This window comes from Triticum aestivum, chromosome 1B, assembly GCF_018294505.1.
Source record: "Triticum aestivum cultivar Chinese Spring chromosome 1B, IWGSC CS RefSeq v2.1, whole genome shotgun sequence".
In the NCBI taxonomy this organism is placed as follows: Eukaryota; Viridiplantae; Streptophyta; class Magnoliopsida; order Poales; family Poaceae; genus Triticum; species Triticum aestivum.
In genome coordinates this window covers 93,685,741-93,700,998 of record NC_057795.1, presented here as the reverse complement: position 1 = coordinate 93,700,998, position 15,258 = coordinate 93,685,741, and the positions used below count along the sequence as shown (strand labels likewise).

General features: G+C 46.1%; 1 protein-coding gene across 1 annotated transcript; it reads right to left on the bottom strand.

Annotated features, from left to right (window-relative positions):
• Window positions 1–308: 308 nt before the first annotated feature.
• On the bottom strand, window positions 309–2,791 carry LOC123109698 (nicotianamine aminotransferase 1). Its single transcript, XM_044530408.1, has 6 exons — window positions 2,102–2,791; window positions 1,812–2,030; window positions 1,344–1,403; window positions 1,019–1,174; window positions 839–932; window positions 309–711 (listed from the first exon to the last, which is right to left on the bottom strand). Exons 1-6 carry the CDS (start codon window positions 2,738–2,740, stop codon window positions 590–592), a joined length of 1,290 nt encoding a protein of 429 aa, XP_044386343.1. The 5' UTR covers window positions 2,741–2,791; the 3' UTR covers window positions 309–589.
• Window positions 2,792–15,258: the final 12,467 nt, after the last annotated feature.

The window sequence follows — 15,258 nt, the reverse complement described above, 5'->3', positions numbered from 1 at the left end:
TGGAAGAGCATGGAGCCAACGCATTCGGTGCCACTCCGCAGCTACTCCAGCCGCTCCAGGAGCGGAGCTGCAGAGCGGAGGCCTGCCGAACAGGCACTTAGAACAAGAATACTACCGTGAACTTTTATTCTGTGCAATGAGTCTGTTGCCGCCTAGGAAAGAAAAACTGCGGTACTTCAACACTCATCAGGGATTCTCGGTATTTCGATGGCACAAAACATCCGAATACGAGAAAACCAGCAACGACATGGACGAAGAAACACTAACAAGCGAAACTCCGGCACCTAGCTCTCGATCCTATCCTCCACTCACAGAAAGAACACTTTTATTCAATAATATAATTGTGTTCCACACTATAGATTCCTTAAAATTGACACCTACACATACTTGGTGTTACAACAAGAATTGTAACATCTCATGTGTTGGCTAGACAAAGAAATCATAAATATTGCATCAAATACATCACCTCTCATGAGAGTGTTGAATCCTTCAGGTAGCTGCTGCTGAACTGCTGAACTTTGCACATACATAGTGTTATTTGTAGGAAAGCAGGTGCCTCATGATGCAGGGAACTTGTGAGCTCACTGTATCACTTCTTAGTCTCGCTGTGTCGCGAGCAGAAGGACTTGAGCCTGTCAAGGCCGTCTTCGAGAGAAGACGGCCCGATTGCGAACGTGATCCGGACCCAATTCTTGTATCCCACAGCACATCCTGGACAAACCGACTTGTTAATGCTAGAATATAACATGCCAACAGAAGGCAATTCTGATCGCCGAAGAGAAAGAAAATAAAATCCTGTATCCGACTTGTTAGGTTCAAACTGTACTGTACTCTGTACCTGGCAAAACAACCACTGACTCCTCTTTTGCCAGCTTGCAGCAGAAGTCCATGTCATCTTTGATGTCCTGAAGGCAGGACAAGTCCAGTTTCACCTGCAGAAATGAAGTAAAAACTCTCATACATCATCAGCAAATCATTCGCTCGCATGATGTCTTGCAACTTGGCCTGAAGCACTAACCATTACAAACATGGAGCCCTCTGGTTTGCTTGGGCAAGTGATGCCACAGATGCCCTTGAGCTTCTCCCAGCATATATCTGCGGTTTGTCTGAGAATGTCCACGGTCTTGCTGAAGAATTCTTGCTTTGTGTTCTCCAGGAGTTCTGGGATTGCTCCCTGGGGAACAAAATTGCGTCAAGACCGAAGGGCGAAGGCCAAAAACGTCAGTTTACTTTTTCATTCATTCACGTGTTCAATTCCTGCTTATTTTTATGGTATGGTGGCTTTTATTATGTCTCCAAAATATGAAATGTTATCTCTGAAGAAACTTGCAAGGGTCAGTTACCTGAACAAACGTTGCAGGATCACAGGAGATTTCAAGGTAACTCTTGATGCTTTCCACAAGCTGCAGTTAATAAAAACAAGAAGAAAATAACATGACCTCACTTTTTAAGGTTCAGGTTTCACGCAACAAAAGAATTGAAGCAACGTGTTAGGTTTGAGTTGTTGCATAGAAAAAAGAAGATAAAAGCTGATTGAACTGTGACTTCTTGTGACTCGTGACTTGTGAGTGAGCCTCCACCATTTTTGGACATGTGCGATGCTTATTGTAATATACTATATCACTGCTTCCTCCTTTCAGAATATATGGTATATTTTGACTGAACAAGCCAAAAATTTGACCAACAGTTTGTCCTATCGTATGTCTGTCATGTGACACTAATTTGATCCTTTCTTCTTCTTTTTTTAATGGCTGTGATTTTATATCAGACCAACAAAAAACATCCTAATGTAAGAAGTCGAAGAAAAGAACCTTGGTCCTGCGAAATACACCATTAGGATCGTTGGTCACGATCCATCCAAGCCGCCATCCAGGCACCACCCATCTCTTGGAGATGGATCCCAGGGTGAGCACCGGGGCCACGGAGCCAAACACGCCCATCGGGACGAACCGGTTCTTCCCGAACGTCAGGTGCGCGTACACTTCGTCAGCGATGACGAAGATGCCAAGCTTCCTCGCCGTCTCGGCGACCTGCAACAGTTGGTCAAGCTGAAGATCGTCGGTCGAGGCAGGAAGGATGGGGATTGGAGATCATGGCTTGCCTTGGCGAGATGGTCGTAGCTGTAGACGTTGCCGCAGGGGTTGCCGGGGTTGACGAGGACCATGCCGACGGTGTTCCCGTCGGCGAGGGCCTCCACGGCGTCGAGGTCCGCCTCCCAGTCGCTGTCCGGGAGGAGGTCGAAGTAGCGGACCTCCATGCCGTTGAACGCGGCGCGCGCCTCGTAGAACAGGTACCCGGGCCGCGGGAGCAGGATGTTGCTGGCGCCGGGACGGCCGGCGAGCACGGAGCAGACGATCTCGATCGCCTGGGAGCAGCCGCTCGTGAGGTAGACGTCGTCCGGGGAGAGCTCGTAGGGCAGGTCGAGGGACAGGTGACGCGCGATGGAGCGCCGCGCCGGCTCCAGCCCGACGCCGGTGGGGTAGGAGTTGTGCTCCCCCGAGTGGAGCGCGGCGGAGACGGCTTCCACGGCCTCCGGCGCAGTGCGGAAGCACGGGAATGCCGAAGGGTCGCCGTGCCCGAGCGGGATCACCGGGCGGTCGCTGCCCGGGTCCATCCCGGCCTTGATGCTGCCCAGCACGGAGCGCACCGACAGCGCCGACAGGCCGAGGAGGGCTTCGTCCGGCGCGAAGTTCCACGCATCGGGCGCCGGCGTCAGTTGGCTCATGGTGCCGTTGGACATTGTGGAATGTTGGTTCTGTGGTACGGGACTGGCAAATGCCAATGCTGCTGAGAGCAATAAGAGAGCTGTATTTTTTTTCCGGGGATAAGAGAGGTGTATTAGGGCATGTACAATGGTGGCATATGGATACATATGCCCCATGACAAAAAGTAATTTGAGGCATCTACATTTATTTTTTCTTCCCAATGCAAGCTACCATTAGTGTGACTCATTAAAAAAATAAAAAATAAAGACTCTAGTACACATGCATCTCTACTTTCCACTCCACCTATTCAGCTTTTGTCACCGGACCATATTTTTTCTCTTCAAGCACCCGCCTCCTGGAGAGGATCCCGCTTCCCTATCCGAACCTACTTTACGTCATATTCGATTCTACATGGTATGTGAGGCATCACCTTGCCGCTATGCATTGGACATGCCCTTAGGCATGATGATGATTTAAAGGCACGAAACCTGGAAATGTCTGACAACTCACAAGCATGAGAACCACTCTGGATGGGCGTCAAAGGCTGTGATAAAGGGGTCTGGGTAAGAGTAACTCCAACGCCCCGAGAACGTGCGGTTTCTTTGCCTTTTTTGTTGGTTTGGGTCGGTTAAGAGCTCTGTCGGCCAACCGCCCGACGTAATTTTTGTCAGCATGTAAAGAAAAAAATTAAACTAAATATATTTGCTATTCAATTTGTAATTCACATCTAGATGTCTTTTAAAAATGTCATATTTAAACTCCCACAAATATATAATGCAGCAACAAAAAAAAAACTAGAAAAAAAAGACCAGAAACATAATGGACATCAGTTTAGATGTGACATGACATCTAGATGTGTCCTAGACAAATCTTTTTACTATTTCACGATGTGAAACAGTTACATCACATCTAACTTTCTAATCACATAATATAAACATCAGACTCGTATTCTTTGGTCAATTTTTTTATCGTTTAGTGTTGTTGCTATACGTGTCGCTCGCACGAGGAGGCCATGTCGTGGCGTGTAGGTTGTTCTTTCTTTTTTCGCAGCCTCGTGGGCTACCTCAGCGTGGGCTGCAGCCAAGGGTGATCTTTTTCTTTTTTTTCCTTTTCCCTTTTTTCTTTTTCATTTTTCTTCTTTTCCGTTTATTTTATTTCAAATGTGTAAACTTTTAAATTCTGGAATTTTTTTTATTTTTATTTTTCTTTTCTCTTTTCAATTGTTACCTCACACCTCAATTATAGGTCATTTGATTTGTTTGTGCTCTAAATCTCGTGCAACTTTGATTCATCTAGTTCTGTTGTGCGCTCCGTGGTGGTTATTGGGTTGGCTTGCTTTATATTTGGCTGCTGAGAGCAATAAGACGGGGGTTTTGATTTTTAGCCATCATTTACTGTGCATTTTGATAATTTGCCACTCCTTACATTGTAATTGATCATTTGCCACTCTTTACTTTGCACTTTGATTTTTAACCACTTTTTCACTCAAAAACAATACTTACAAATGATTGACATAATATATGCATAAAACAGTGGATCAAAATACCCTATCTGCTAGTTTGACCTCTCAACCGATTCACCATTGTATCTGGTACCCGTTCACCGCCGGCGCCGGCGCCGCCATCCTCTACTGAACGGCTGCGCCTTCGGAGTAGCAGATTTCGGCTGAGATGCACCGCCGGGAGGCCCCGGGGCGCCGCTCTAGGCCGCCGCCCGGTGGCTCGCCTGCAGGTCGCTCCCGGCAGGGTCATGCTGCGGGGATCGAACCTGGGACCTCGGATCCGCCTCAGGTGTGTTGCTAACCACAACACCCGTGTAGGGCGTGTCTCAGGGAGGGATCTGGGTGCCGCTCCGGTCTTCTGCAGGGATCACGGGGAGCCTCCCTTTGGTCGGAGGCGCGCACGAAGGATAGGTAGGGTGGGCTCTAGCACCGGGCCTCCTGCAGCTCGGAGGCGCGCACGACATGGCGATTGGGTGTTGGTTATCTTGACAAGTTAGAGGGATCGAAGGTTGGTGGCGCTGTCAGTGACAGGAAGCTGGGGGCTTGGGCACGGGGTCGGGCGAGGCAGATGGGGAACAAGCTCCTCTCCCGTGTCTAGTACTTATCAATTGGGAGGCAACAGGGCGGGGAGGGAGGGATTTGGAGAGGATGGCTAGGAGGTGAGCCGTGCCGTCGGCGGAGATGGAGCAGAGCGACCCGTGCTGTAGTCACCGTCGTCGTCTCCTATCTCTCTGGAATTAGTGTCGTGAGTGTTCGAATGGGATGGGGGTAGCTGGGCAGGGAAGTGAGCCTAACTTAACTGGTTGGGGGAGTGGATGTACAAGCCCAACACTTGGGTTCAAATCCTCATAGATTCCTATTTATTCTTGAGGACCAGTCTCTCTTGGTACTCACGCATTTATCATTGAGGACTAGGCTCAATGCACAACCGACATTAAAAAAAAAATCCTAGTACTCATACTTAAAAGCTGTATGCATCTCTAGTTGGTGCAGAGACTGGGGAAGTAAAATTCTCCCCTAATTTTTAAGACTCTAGTAGCTAGATAGCCCACAAAGCAATCGGGGGGCCAACCCCAGCGCCCCGGCCGCCGCCCCTCCCTCTCTCCTCTACCTCGTCATCCCCAGAGACGTGCGCCGGCTAAGCCCAGGCGCCGGTGATGTGGACGGCGGGGATCTAGGCTGCAGCCCGCGGTCTAGGGGGACCGGTGGCGCGAGACCGCCCTTCGGTCTTTGCCTTTTCTGGAGGTTCGACGCTGCTCCGGCGGCTTCATGGGGAGGGCGAATCAGGAGGGGACGTGGCCATGGTTGACTAGTCGGCGACGCCTTCGATCAGACCTAATCTGGCAGTACCGTTGACGGTGGTGGCTACCTCCTCCGTCGGAGGTGGTTGGTACGAGGCTGGATGGTCAGATCTCGAGATCCGCCATCTAGTTTCGACTGCGAGTCGAGAAGACATAGTTGCTGGTGAAAACCGAGCCAATGGTAGGCGATGGTGGCGTTCTGCGTCATTACCTTTATGAAGGCATCGTTGTGTAATTACGGTTGACCCACTCGTGCTGCTCCGGGGGAAACCTAGGATTTGGTCTTCCAGATCGGACAATGGCGGTCCTGTGGTGTCGTTTTCTCTCTTGGGAGCATCGTTTGTAGAGCAGAACTGGAAGATAGAGGCATGAGGTGGAGCGGCTTCGTCTTGCACGGAGCTTTGGGTGAAGATGTCAAGTCATGCTTGGGCGACAGGTGCTACGCTGTGTCATGCCTAGTTAGCAGGTGCTACGCACGACTGATCTTCCAGAATCTTCGTGTCTGGACAGACGAGCGCGGGGGAAGTGGCGCCGTTGGGCGCCATGCTGGCGTCGACGGATGGACGGACTGGCAAGGATGATGCAGATCTCTCTCCTAAAGATGGACCAGCGATTCGATGATGATGGCGGCGTCTAAAATGCATGCATGTGGTGTACGCTTTAGGTCTGCTGCACCGGCAGTGGTTCTGATACATTGTGTGGATGGATCGGCGACGACACCGGTTTTAGATATGGGGAGTGAGAGCACTCCACATTATTGAGTTTTGTAGGTGTGAGTGGTGGCTTTGGGTGACTTGATGTATGTTCTTGTTAGACCTAATTTGAATAATAAATAAAGATGGTCGTATGCATCGATTGATGCAGAGGCCGGGGGTCTTAACCTCCTTTTCAAAAAAAACTTGGCAGGGGCAATCTCGGGTTTATTCGTGGGTAGGGGCAAATCTTTCAAGTCCCAGCTAAGAGCATCTCTAGCAGACCCCTTAAATCACGAAACTGGAAACGCGGTTTTTTCAGTTCACAGAAAACGCATTTGAAGGATTGGTTTAAGGTGCGGTCGAGCAGACCCCTTAAATTTAGACTGTAAAACCAAATATTTGGGTATATTCTTCTCCACGTCTTCTTGTTCCTCTCGCTCGTGTTCATGGCCAGCTAGCTTGCTCCTATGAAGCTCACGGACAGTGCACAAAGCGGCCAAATACGGTGTCGCTGACGTCCAGAACAGCTCACACGAAGCGCCCCAATGTCACCATCGCCATCGCTGCTTGAATAGGTCCAGAAGCTAGCTAGCACTGGCATCGAATCGATCGAGGAGCTAGCTAGCTAGCTAGCCAATCGATCGACCCAAGAGCTAGCTAGCTAGCACCCGTCACCGTGGCCAATCGATCCAGAAGCTAGCTAGCTAGCTAGATCCCCTCATGTAGCTGTCAAATACGAAGCCGCCCGGTGTCACGGAGTTGCCGCATCCCGTTCCTCTTCCTTGCATCGAGCACGAAATGGGAGCAGCCATGACCGCAGGCATGCGTTTGATTCTTTTGCAGTGCAGAATTTTGTTGAAGCAAGAAGAAATCGACAACTGGAGACGCGTGGTAAAGACGGCGGTGCGCGGGGAGAGACGGCAGAAGGACCCGGTTCGTGGCCCGTATATTGTCCTCGGACCTGTAGAATTAGGGGTCGGAGGCTCACGTTTTTGATGGCATGTAAAATATTTACGGTTTCGCGAACTTTTACGGGGTCTGTTCTGCACATAAAATTGGTCTGAAACTGTAAACTCGTCGGAATTTTACAGGTTTGGCATTTTTACGGGGTCTACTAAAGATGCTAAGGAGTGGCAAAAAAATCAGTTACGAAATAAGGAGTGGCAAATCTTCAAACTCCAAAGTAAATTGTGGCAAGGAATCAAATTGCCCGTCGTTTTTCCCCACCTCTCATCTCCCTCAAAACCTAGATTGAGGGCTGCGCCGCCGAGAGGCGCCGGCGCTGGTGTCCGCCAGGAGGTGAACGAATGGCGTTCGCGACGGCAACGTGGTGAGGCACCGACGATGTTGACCACGATAGGGGTTAGGCACGACGACAACGGCGACTCCCTCCTCCTCTTCCAAGCGTCCTCCTTTGCTCCATCAAGGTATCTTCCTCCTCTTTTGCCCTTCATCCTCTTCTCCTCCTCCTCGTCCCTTCCTCGGTCAGCCAACGGCGGGGTGCTCCTCCTTGCAGTAAAGTAAAATCTCCGATGTCCCCCAACCGAACTATCACTGGAAGTCACGCCATGGCAAGGCATAATCATGTCTACATATGTCAGGGTAGTTACAAATTCCTGCCTGAAGGGATGCTAGTTACAAATTCCTAAAACTCTCGATGGTTATGCATTGGCATCGCAGTGCTTAAGGGATGCTAGTTACAAATCCCTCCTATTATCGCATGGGTTCTGTTGGAATAGATGAATGGATGCTACCCCCTCGGTTCCTAAATATGAGTCCTTTTAGAGATCCACTATGAATTACATACGAAGCAAAATGAGTGAAGCTATACTCTAAAATATGTCTATATATATCCATATGTATTTTATAGTGGAATATCTAAAAAGACTTATATTTAGAAACAGCTGGAATAGTTTACATGGCACCTTGGTTCAGTTTCAGCCAATTGTTTGCATCCTGTTATGTGGCACCTTGGTTCAGTTTTGGCCAATTGTTAGCATTCAGGTTCGGCAATACGTGATCAGTCGTCTGTCAAAGAGAAACGCTAGCATGAATGGTTGAGGAACAGTCCATTTGGCAACGAACTTTTTTTTAGATAAAAGGCTAGAGCCCGACTTTATAAATAAAGCCACCAGACAGAGTCATGAACATCCACATCGAACACCACACACAGCACGCAGAGTATCAACCAGACCTCACAGGAAAAAGTAGAACGTACATGGCTCCTAGTCCAGTACACGACACACAGGCTGGAGAGACTAAGGATAGCAACATTAGGGCCAACAACACCTAACTGCCGGCATGAACTGGAGAAAGGGAGATAGCAGAAGCCCGAATCTCGGATATAATCATATCAAGCGCATCCCTGTCCTCCTCCTTAATCAATAATCTCCACTGTTGCAAGAATACGCAAGTTTTAAACAAGCAATCAACAGGCTTAGCAGGAAAAACATGTTCAATAGTAAATTTGTTTCTTGTCGTCCAAAGAGACTAGCACATCGCTGCTAAGCCCACCCAAAAAATTCTCCTCTGGGCCCCAACCAGATTGTTAGCCAAGAGTCGAAGGTCTGAGAAGGAGGACTGCCTCCTAATGGGGAACATATTAATTTTAAAAAAAATTCTACGCACACGCAAGATCATGGTGATGCATAGCAACGAGAGGGGGAGTGTATCTTCATACCCTTGAAGATCGCTAAGCAGAAGCGTTTATCAACGCGGTTGATGTAGTCGTACACCTTCATGATCCGCCCCGATCAAGTACCGAACGTACGGCACCTCCGCGTTCAACACACGTTCAGCTCGATGACGTCCTCGCCTTCTTGATCCAGCAAGACAGGCAAAGTAGTAGATGAGTTCCGACAGCACGACAGCGTAGTGACGGTGTTGGTGAACAACAATCTCCGCAGGGCTTCGCCTAAGCACTACAGAAACTATGACGGAGGATAAACTAGAGGGGACGGGGTTGCCGGCACACGGCTTGGTGTTTCTTAATGTGTCTTTGGTGCTAGCCCTGCCCCTCTATTTATATGTTGAGCCTTGGGGTCGAAACTTGGAGTAAAAGCCTCCACGAAGTCGGTTTCACCCGAAAGGCAAGAGTCCTTCTCGGACTCCAGGGCCAGACGCCAGGGTTCCCGACGTCTGGACCCAGATGCCAGGGACCCTGGCGTCTGGCCCCTGGACTCTGCAAAACTTCCTTTTGCGCTTTCCAAAAACCTTGTGGGCTTTCCCCTTTGGCCCAAATAAAGTGTTCTCGTACCCAAACATTTCGGGAAACATCCGGAACCCCTTCCGGTGAATTCTGGAACCCTTACGCAGACCAAACACTATTATCCCATATATCAATCTTTATCTCCGGACCATTCTGGAGTTCCTCGTCATGTCCGTGATCATATCCGAGACTCCGAACAACATTCGGTCACCAACATACATAACTCATATAATACTATATCGTCAACGAACTTTAAGCGTGCGGACCCTACGGGTTCGAGAACTATGTAGACATGACCGAGACACCGTTAAGCATGCGGACCCTAAGGGTTCAAGAACTATGTAGACATGACCGAGACACCTCTCTGGTTAATAACCAATAGCGGAACCTGGATACCCATATTGGCTCCTACATATTCTATGAAGATCTTTATCGGTCGAACCGCATAACAACATACGTTGTTCCCTTTGTCATTGGTATGTTACTTGCCCGAGATGGGATCGTCGGTATCTCAATACCTAGTTCAATCTCGTTACCAGCAAGTCTCTTTACTCGTTCCGTAATACATCATCCCACAACTAACTCATTAGTCACATTGCTTGCAAGGCTTATAGTGATGTGCATTACCGAGAGGGCCCAGAGATACCTCTCCGACAATCAAAGTGACAAATCCTAATCTTGATCTATGCCAACTCAACAAGTACCATCCGAGACACCTATAGAGCACCATTATAATCACCCAGTTACGTTGTGACGTTTGGTAGCATACAAAGTGTTCCTCCGGTATTCGGGAGTTGCATAATCTCATAGTCATAGGAACATGTATAAGTCATGAAGAAAGCAATATAACATACTAAACGATCAAGTGCTAAGCTAACAGAATGAGTCAAGTCAATCACATCATTCTCTAATGATGTGATCCCGTTAATCAAATGACATCTCATGTCTATGGCTAGGAAACTTAAGCATCTTTGATTCAACGAGCTAGTCAAGTAGAGGCATACTAGTGACATTCTATTTGTCTATATATTCACACATGTACTAAGTTTCCGCTTAATACAATTCTAGCATGAATAATAAACATTCATCATGATATAAGGAAATATAAATAACAAATTTATTATTGCCTCTAGGGCATATTTCCTTTTGTCTCCCACTTGCACTAGAGTCAATAATCTAGATTACACAGTAATGATTCTAACACCCATGGAGTCTTGGTGCTGATCATGTTTTGCTCATGAGAGAGGCTTAGTCAATGGGTCTGCATCATTCAGATCCGTATGTATCTTGCAAATCTCTATGTCTCCCTCCTTGACTTGATCGCGGATGGAACTGAAGCGTCTCTTGATGTGCTTGGTTCTCTTGTGAAATCTGGATTCCTTTGCCAAGGCAATTGCACCAGTATTGTCATAAAAGATTCTAATTGGACCCGATGCACTAGGTATGACACCAAGATCAGATATGAACTCCTTCATCGAGACTCCTTCATTTGCTGCTTCTGAAGCAGCTATGTATTCCGCTTCACATGTAGATCCCGCCACGACGCTTTGCTTAGAACTGCACCAACTGACAGCTCCACCGTTCAATATAAATACGTATCCAGTTTGTGACTTAGAGTCATCCGGATCAGTGTCAAAGCTTGCATCGATGTAACCATTTACAACGAGCTCTTTGTCACCTCTATAAACGAGAAACATATCCTTAGTCCTTTTTAGGTATTTCAGGATGTTCTCGACCGCTGTCCAGTGATCCACTCCTGGATTACTTTGGTACCTCCCTGCTAAACTAATAGCAAGGCACACATCAGGTCTGGTACACAGCATTGCATACATGATAGAGCCTATGGCTGAAGCATAGGAAACACCTTTCGTTTTCTCTCTATCTTCCTTAGTGGTCGGGCATTAAGTCTGACTCATCTTCACACTTTGTAATACAGGCAAGAACCCTTTCTTTGCTTGATCCATTTTGAACCTTTTCAAAACTTTATCAAGGTATGTACTTTGTGAAAATCCAATCAAGCATCTTGATCTATCTCTATAGATCTTGATGCCCAATATATAAGCAGTTTCACCGAGGTCTTTCATTGAAAAACTCTTATTCAAGTATCCTTTTATGCTATCTAGAAATAATATATCATTTCTAATCAACAATATGTCATCCACATATAATATTAGAAATGCTACAGAGCTCCCACTCATTTTCTTGTAAATACATGCTTCTCCAAAAGTCTGTATAAAACCATATGCTTTGATCACACTTTCAAAACATTTATTCCAACTCCGAGATGCTTGCACCAGTCCATAGATGGATCGCTGGAGCTTGCACACTTTTTTAGCATCCTTTGGATCGCTAAAACCTTCATGTTGCATCATATACAACTCTTCTTCCAGAAATCCATTCAGGAATGCAGTCTTTACATCCATTTGCCAAATTTCATAATCATAAAATGCAGCAATTGCTATCATGCGGGCGAGAAAGTCTCATCATAGTCAACTCCTTGAACTTGTCAAAAACCTTTCGCAACAAGTCGAGCTTTGTAGATAGTAATATTACCGTCAGCGTCAGTCTTCTTCTTGAAGATCCATTTATTCTCGGTGGCTTGCTGATCTTCGGGCGATTCAACCAAAGTCCACACTTTGTTCTCATACATGAATCATATCTCAGATTTCATGGCCTCAAGCCATTTTGCAGAATCTGGGCTCATCATCGCTTCCTCATAGTTCGTAGGTTCGTCATGGTCAAGTAACATGACCTCCAGAATAGGATTACCGTACCACTCTGGTGCAGATCTTACTCTGGTTGACCTACGAGGTTCGGTAGTAACTTGATATGAAGTTTCATGATCATCATCATTAGCTTCCTCACTAATTGGTGTAGGAGTCACAGGAACAGATTTCTTTGATGAACTACTTTCCAATAAGGGAGCAGGTACAGTTACCTCGTCAAGTTTTACTTTCCTCCCACTCACTTCTTTTGAGAGAAACTCCTTCTCTAGAAAGGATCGATTCTTAGCAACAAATGTCTTGCCTTTGGATCTGTGATAGAAGGTGTACCCAACAGTTTCCTTTGGGTATCCTATGAGGACACATTTCTTCGATTTAGGTTCGAGCTTATCAGGTTGAAGCTTTTTCACATAAGCATCGCAGCCCCAAACTTTAAGAAACGACATCTTTGGTTTCTTGCCAAACCATAGTTCATAAGGCGTCATCTCAACGGATTTAGATGGTGCCCTATTTAACGTGAATGCAGCCGTCTCTAAAGCATAACCCCAAAACGATAGCGGTAAATCAGTAAGAGACATTAGATCGCACCATATCTAATAAAGTGCAGTTACGACGTTTGGACACACCATTACGCTGTGGTGTTCCGGGTGGCGTGAGTTGCGAAACTATTCCGCATTGTTTCAAATGAAGACCAAACTCGTAACTCAGATATTCTCCTCCATGATCAGATCATAGAAACTTTATTTTCTTGTTACGATGATTTTCTACTTCACTCTGGAATTCTTTGAACTTTTCAAATGTTTCATACTTATGTTTCATTACCCATATCTGCTTAAATCATCTGTGAAGGTGAGAAAATAACGATACCCACCGCGAGCCTCAATATTCATCGGACCACATACATCAATATGTATGATTTCCAACAAATCTGTTGCTCGCTCCATTGTTCTGGAGAACGGAGTTTTAGTCATCCTGCCCATGAGGCATGGTTCGCAAGTACCAAGTGATTCCAAAAGTCCATCAGAATGGAGTTTCTTCATGCGTTTTACACCAAGATGACCCAAACGGCAGTGCCACAAATAAGTTGCACTATCATTATCAACTCTGCATCTTTTGGCTTCAATATTATGAATATGTGTATCACTACTATCGAGATTCAATAAAAAGAGACCACTCTTCAAGGGTGCATGACCATAAAAGATATTACTCATATAAATAGAACAACCATTATTCTCAGATTTAAATGAATAACCATCTCGCATCAAACAAGATCCAGATATAATGTTCATGCTCAATGCTGACACCAAATAACAATTATTCAGGTCTAAAACTAATCCCGAAGGTAGATGTAGAGGTAGCGTGCCGACCGCGATCACATCAACTTTGGAACCATTTCCCACGCGCATCGTCACCTTGTCGTTAGCCAATATTCGCTTAATCCATAGTCCCTGTTTCGAGTTGCAAATATTAGCAACAGAACCAGTATCAAATACCCAGGCACTACCGCGAGCATTAGTAAGGTACACATCAATAACATGTATATCACATATACCTTTGTTCACCTTGCCCTCCTTCTTATCCGCCAAATACTTGGGGCAGTTCCGCTTCCAGTGACCAGTTCATTTGCAGTAGAAGCACTCAGTCTCAGGCTTAGGTCCAGACTTGGGCTTCTTCACTTGAACAACAACTTGCTTGTCGTTCTTCTTGAAGTTCCCCTTCTTCCCTTTACCCTTTTTCTTGAAACTGGTGGTCTTGTTAACCATCAACACTTGATGCTCCTTTTTGATTTCTACCTCTGTAGCCTTTAGCATCATGAAGAGCTCGGGAATTGTCTTGTTCATCCCTTGCATATTATAGTTCATCACGAAGCTTTTGTAGCTTGGTGGCAGTGTGAAGAATTCTGTCAATGACACTATCATCCGGAAGATTAACTCCCAGTTGAATCAAGTGATTGTTATACCCATACATTTTGAGTATATGCTCACTGACAGAACTTATCTCCTCCATTTGCAACTGTAGAACTTATTGGAGACTTCATATCTCTCAATCCGGGCATTTGCTTGAAATATTAACTTCAAATCCTAGAACATCTCATATGCTCCATGATGTTCAAAACGTCGTTGAAGTCCCGGTTCTAAGCCGTAAAGCATGACACACTGAACTATAGAGTAGTCATCAGCTTTGCTCTGCCAAACGTTCACAACATCCGGCGTTGCTCCTGCAACGGGTCTTGCACCTAGCGGTGCTTCTAGGACGTAATTCTTCTGTGCAACAATGAGGATAATCCTCAAGTTACGAACCCAGTCCGTGTAATTGCTACCATCATCTTTCAACTTAGATTTCTCTAGGAACGCATTAAAATTCAACGGAACAACAACATGGGCCATCTATCTACACCAACATATACATGCAAAATACTATCAGGTACTAAGTTCATAATAAATTAAAGTTCAATTAATCAAATTACTTAAGAACTCCCACTTAGATAGACATCCCTCTAATCATCTAAGTGATCACGTGATCCATATCAACTAAACCATGTCCAGTCATCACGTGAGATGGAGTAGTTTTCAATGGTGAACATCACTATGTTGATAATATCTACTATATGATCACGCTCGACCTTTCGGTCTCAGTGTTCCGAGGCCATATCTGCATATGCTAGGCTCGTCAAGTTTAACCCGAGTATTCTGCGTGTGCAAAACTGGCTTGCACCCGTTGTATGTGAACATAGAGCTTATCACACCCGATCATCACGTGGTGTCTCGGCACGACGAACTTTCACAATGGTGCATACTCAGGGAGAACACTTATACCTTGAAATTTAGTGAGAGATCATCTTATAATGCTACCGTCGACCTAAGCAAAATAAGATGCATAAAGGACAAACATCACATGCAATCAATATAAGTGATATGATATGGCCATCATCATCTTGTGCCTTTGATCTCCATCTCCAAAGCACCGTCATGATCACCATCGTCACCGGCGCGACACCTTGATCTCCATCATAGCATCGTTGTCGTCTTGCCAACTATTGCTTCTACGACTATCTCTACCGCTTAGTGATAAAGTAAAGCAATTACATGGCGATTGTATTTCATACAATAAAGCGACAACCATAT

Excerpts from the sequence above, each read along its gene's own strand:
- LOC123109698 (XM_044530408.1), bottom strand. The coding sequence starts at position 2,740 with ATGTCCAACGGCACCATGAGCCAACTGACGCCGGCGCCCGATGCGTGG. Across the intron at positions 933-1,018 it reads AGGGCTCCATGTTTGTAATG|GTGAAACTGGACTTGTCCTG; the intron begins GTTAGTGCTTCA and ends TCATTTCTGCAG. Across the intron at positions 712-838 it reads GTCAGTGGTTGTTTTGCCAG|GATGTGCTGTGGGATACAAG; the intron begins GTACAGAGTACA and ends CGGTTTGTCCAG.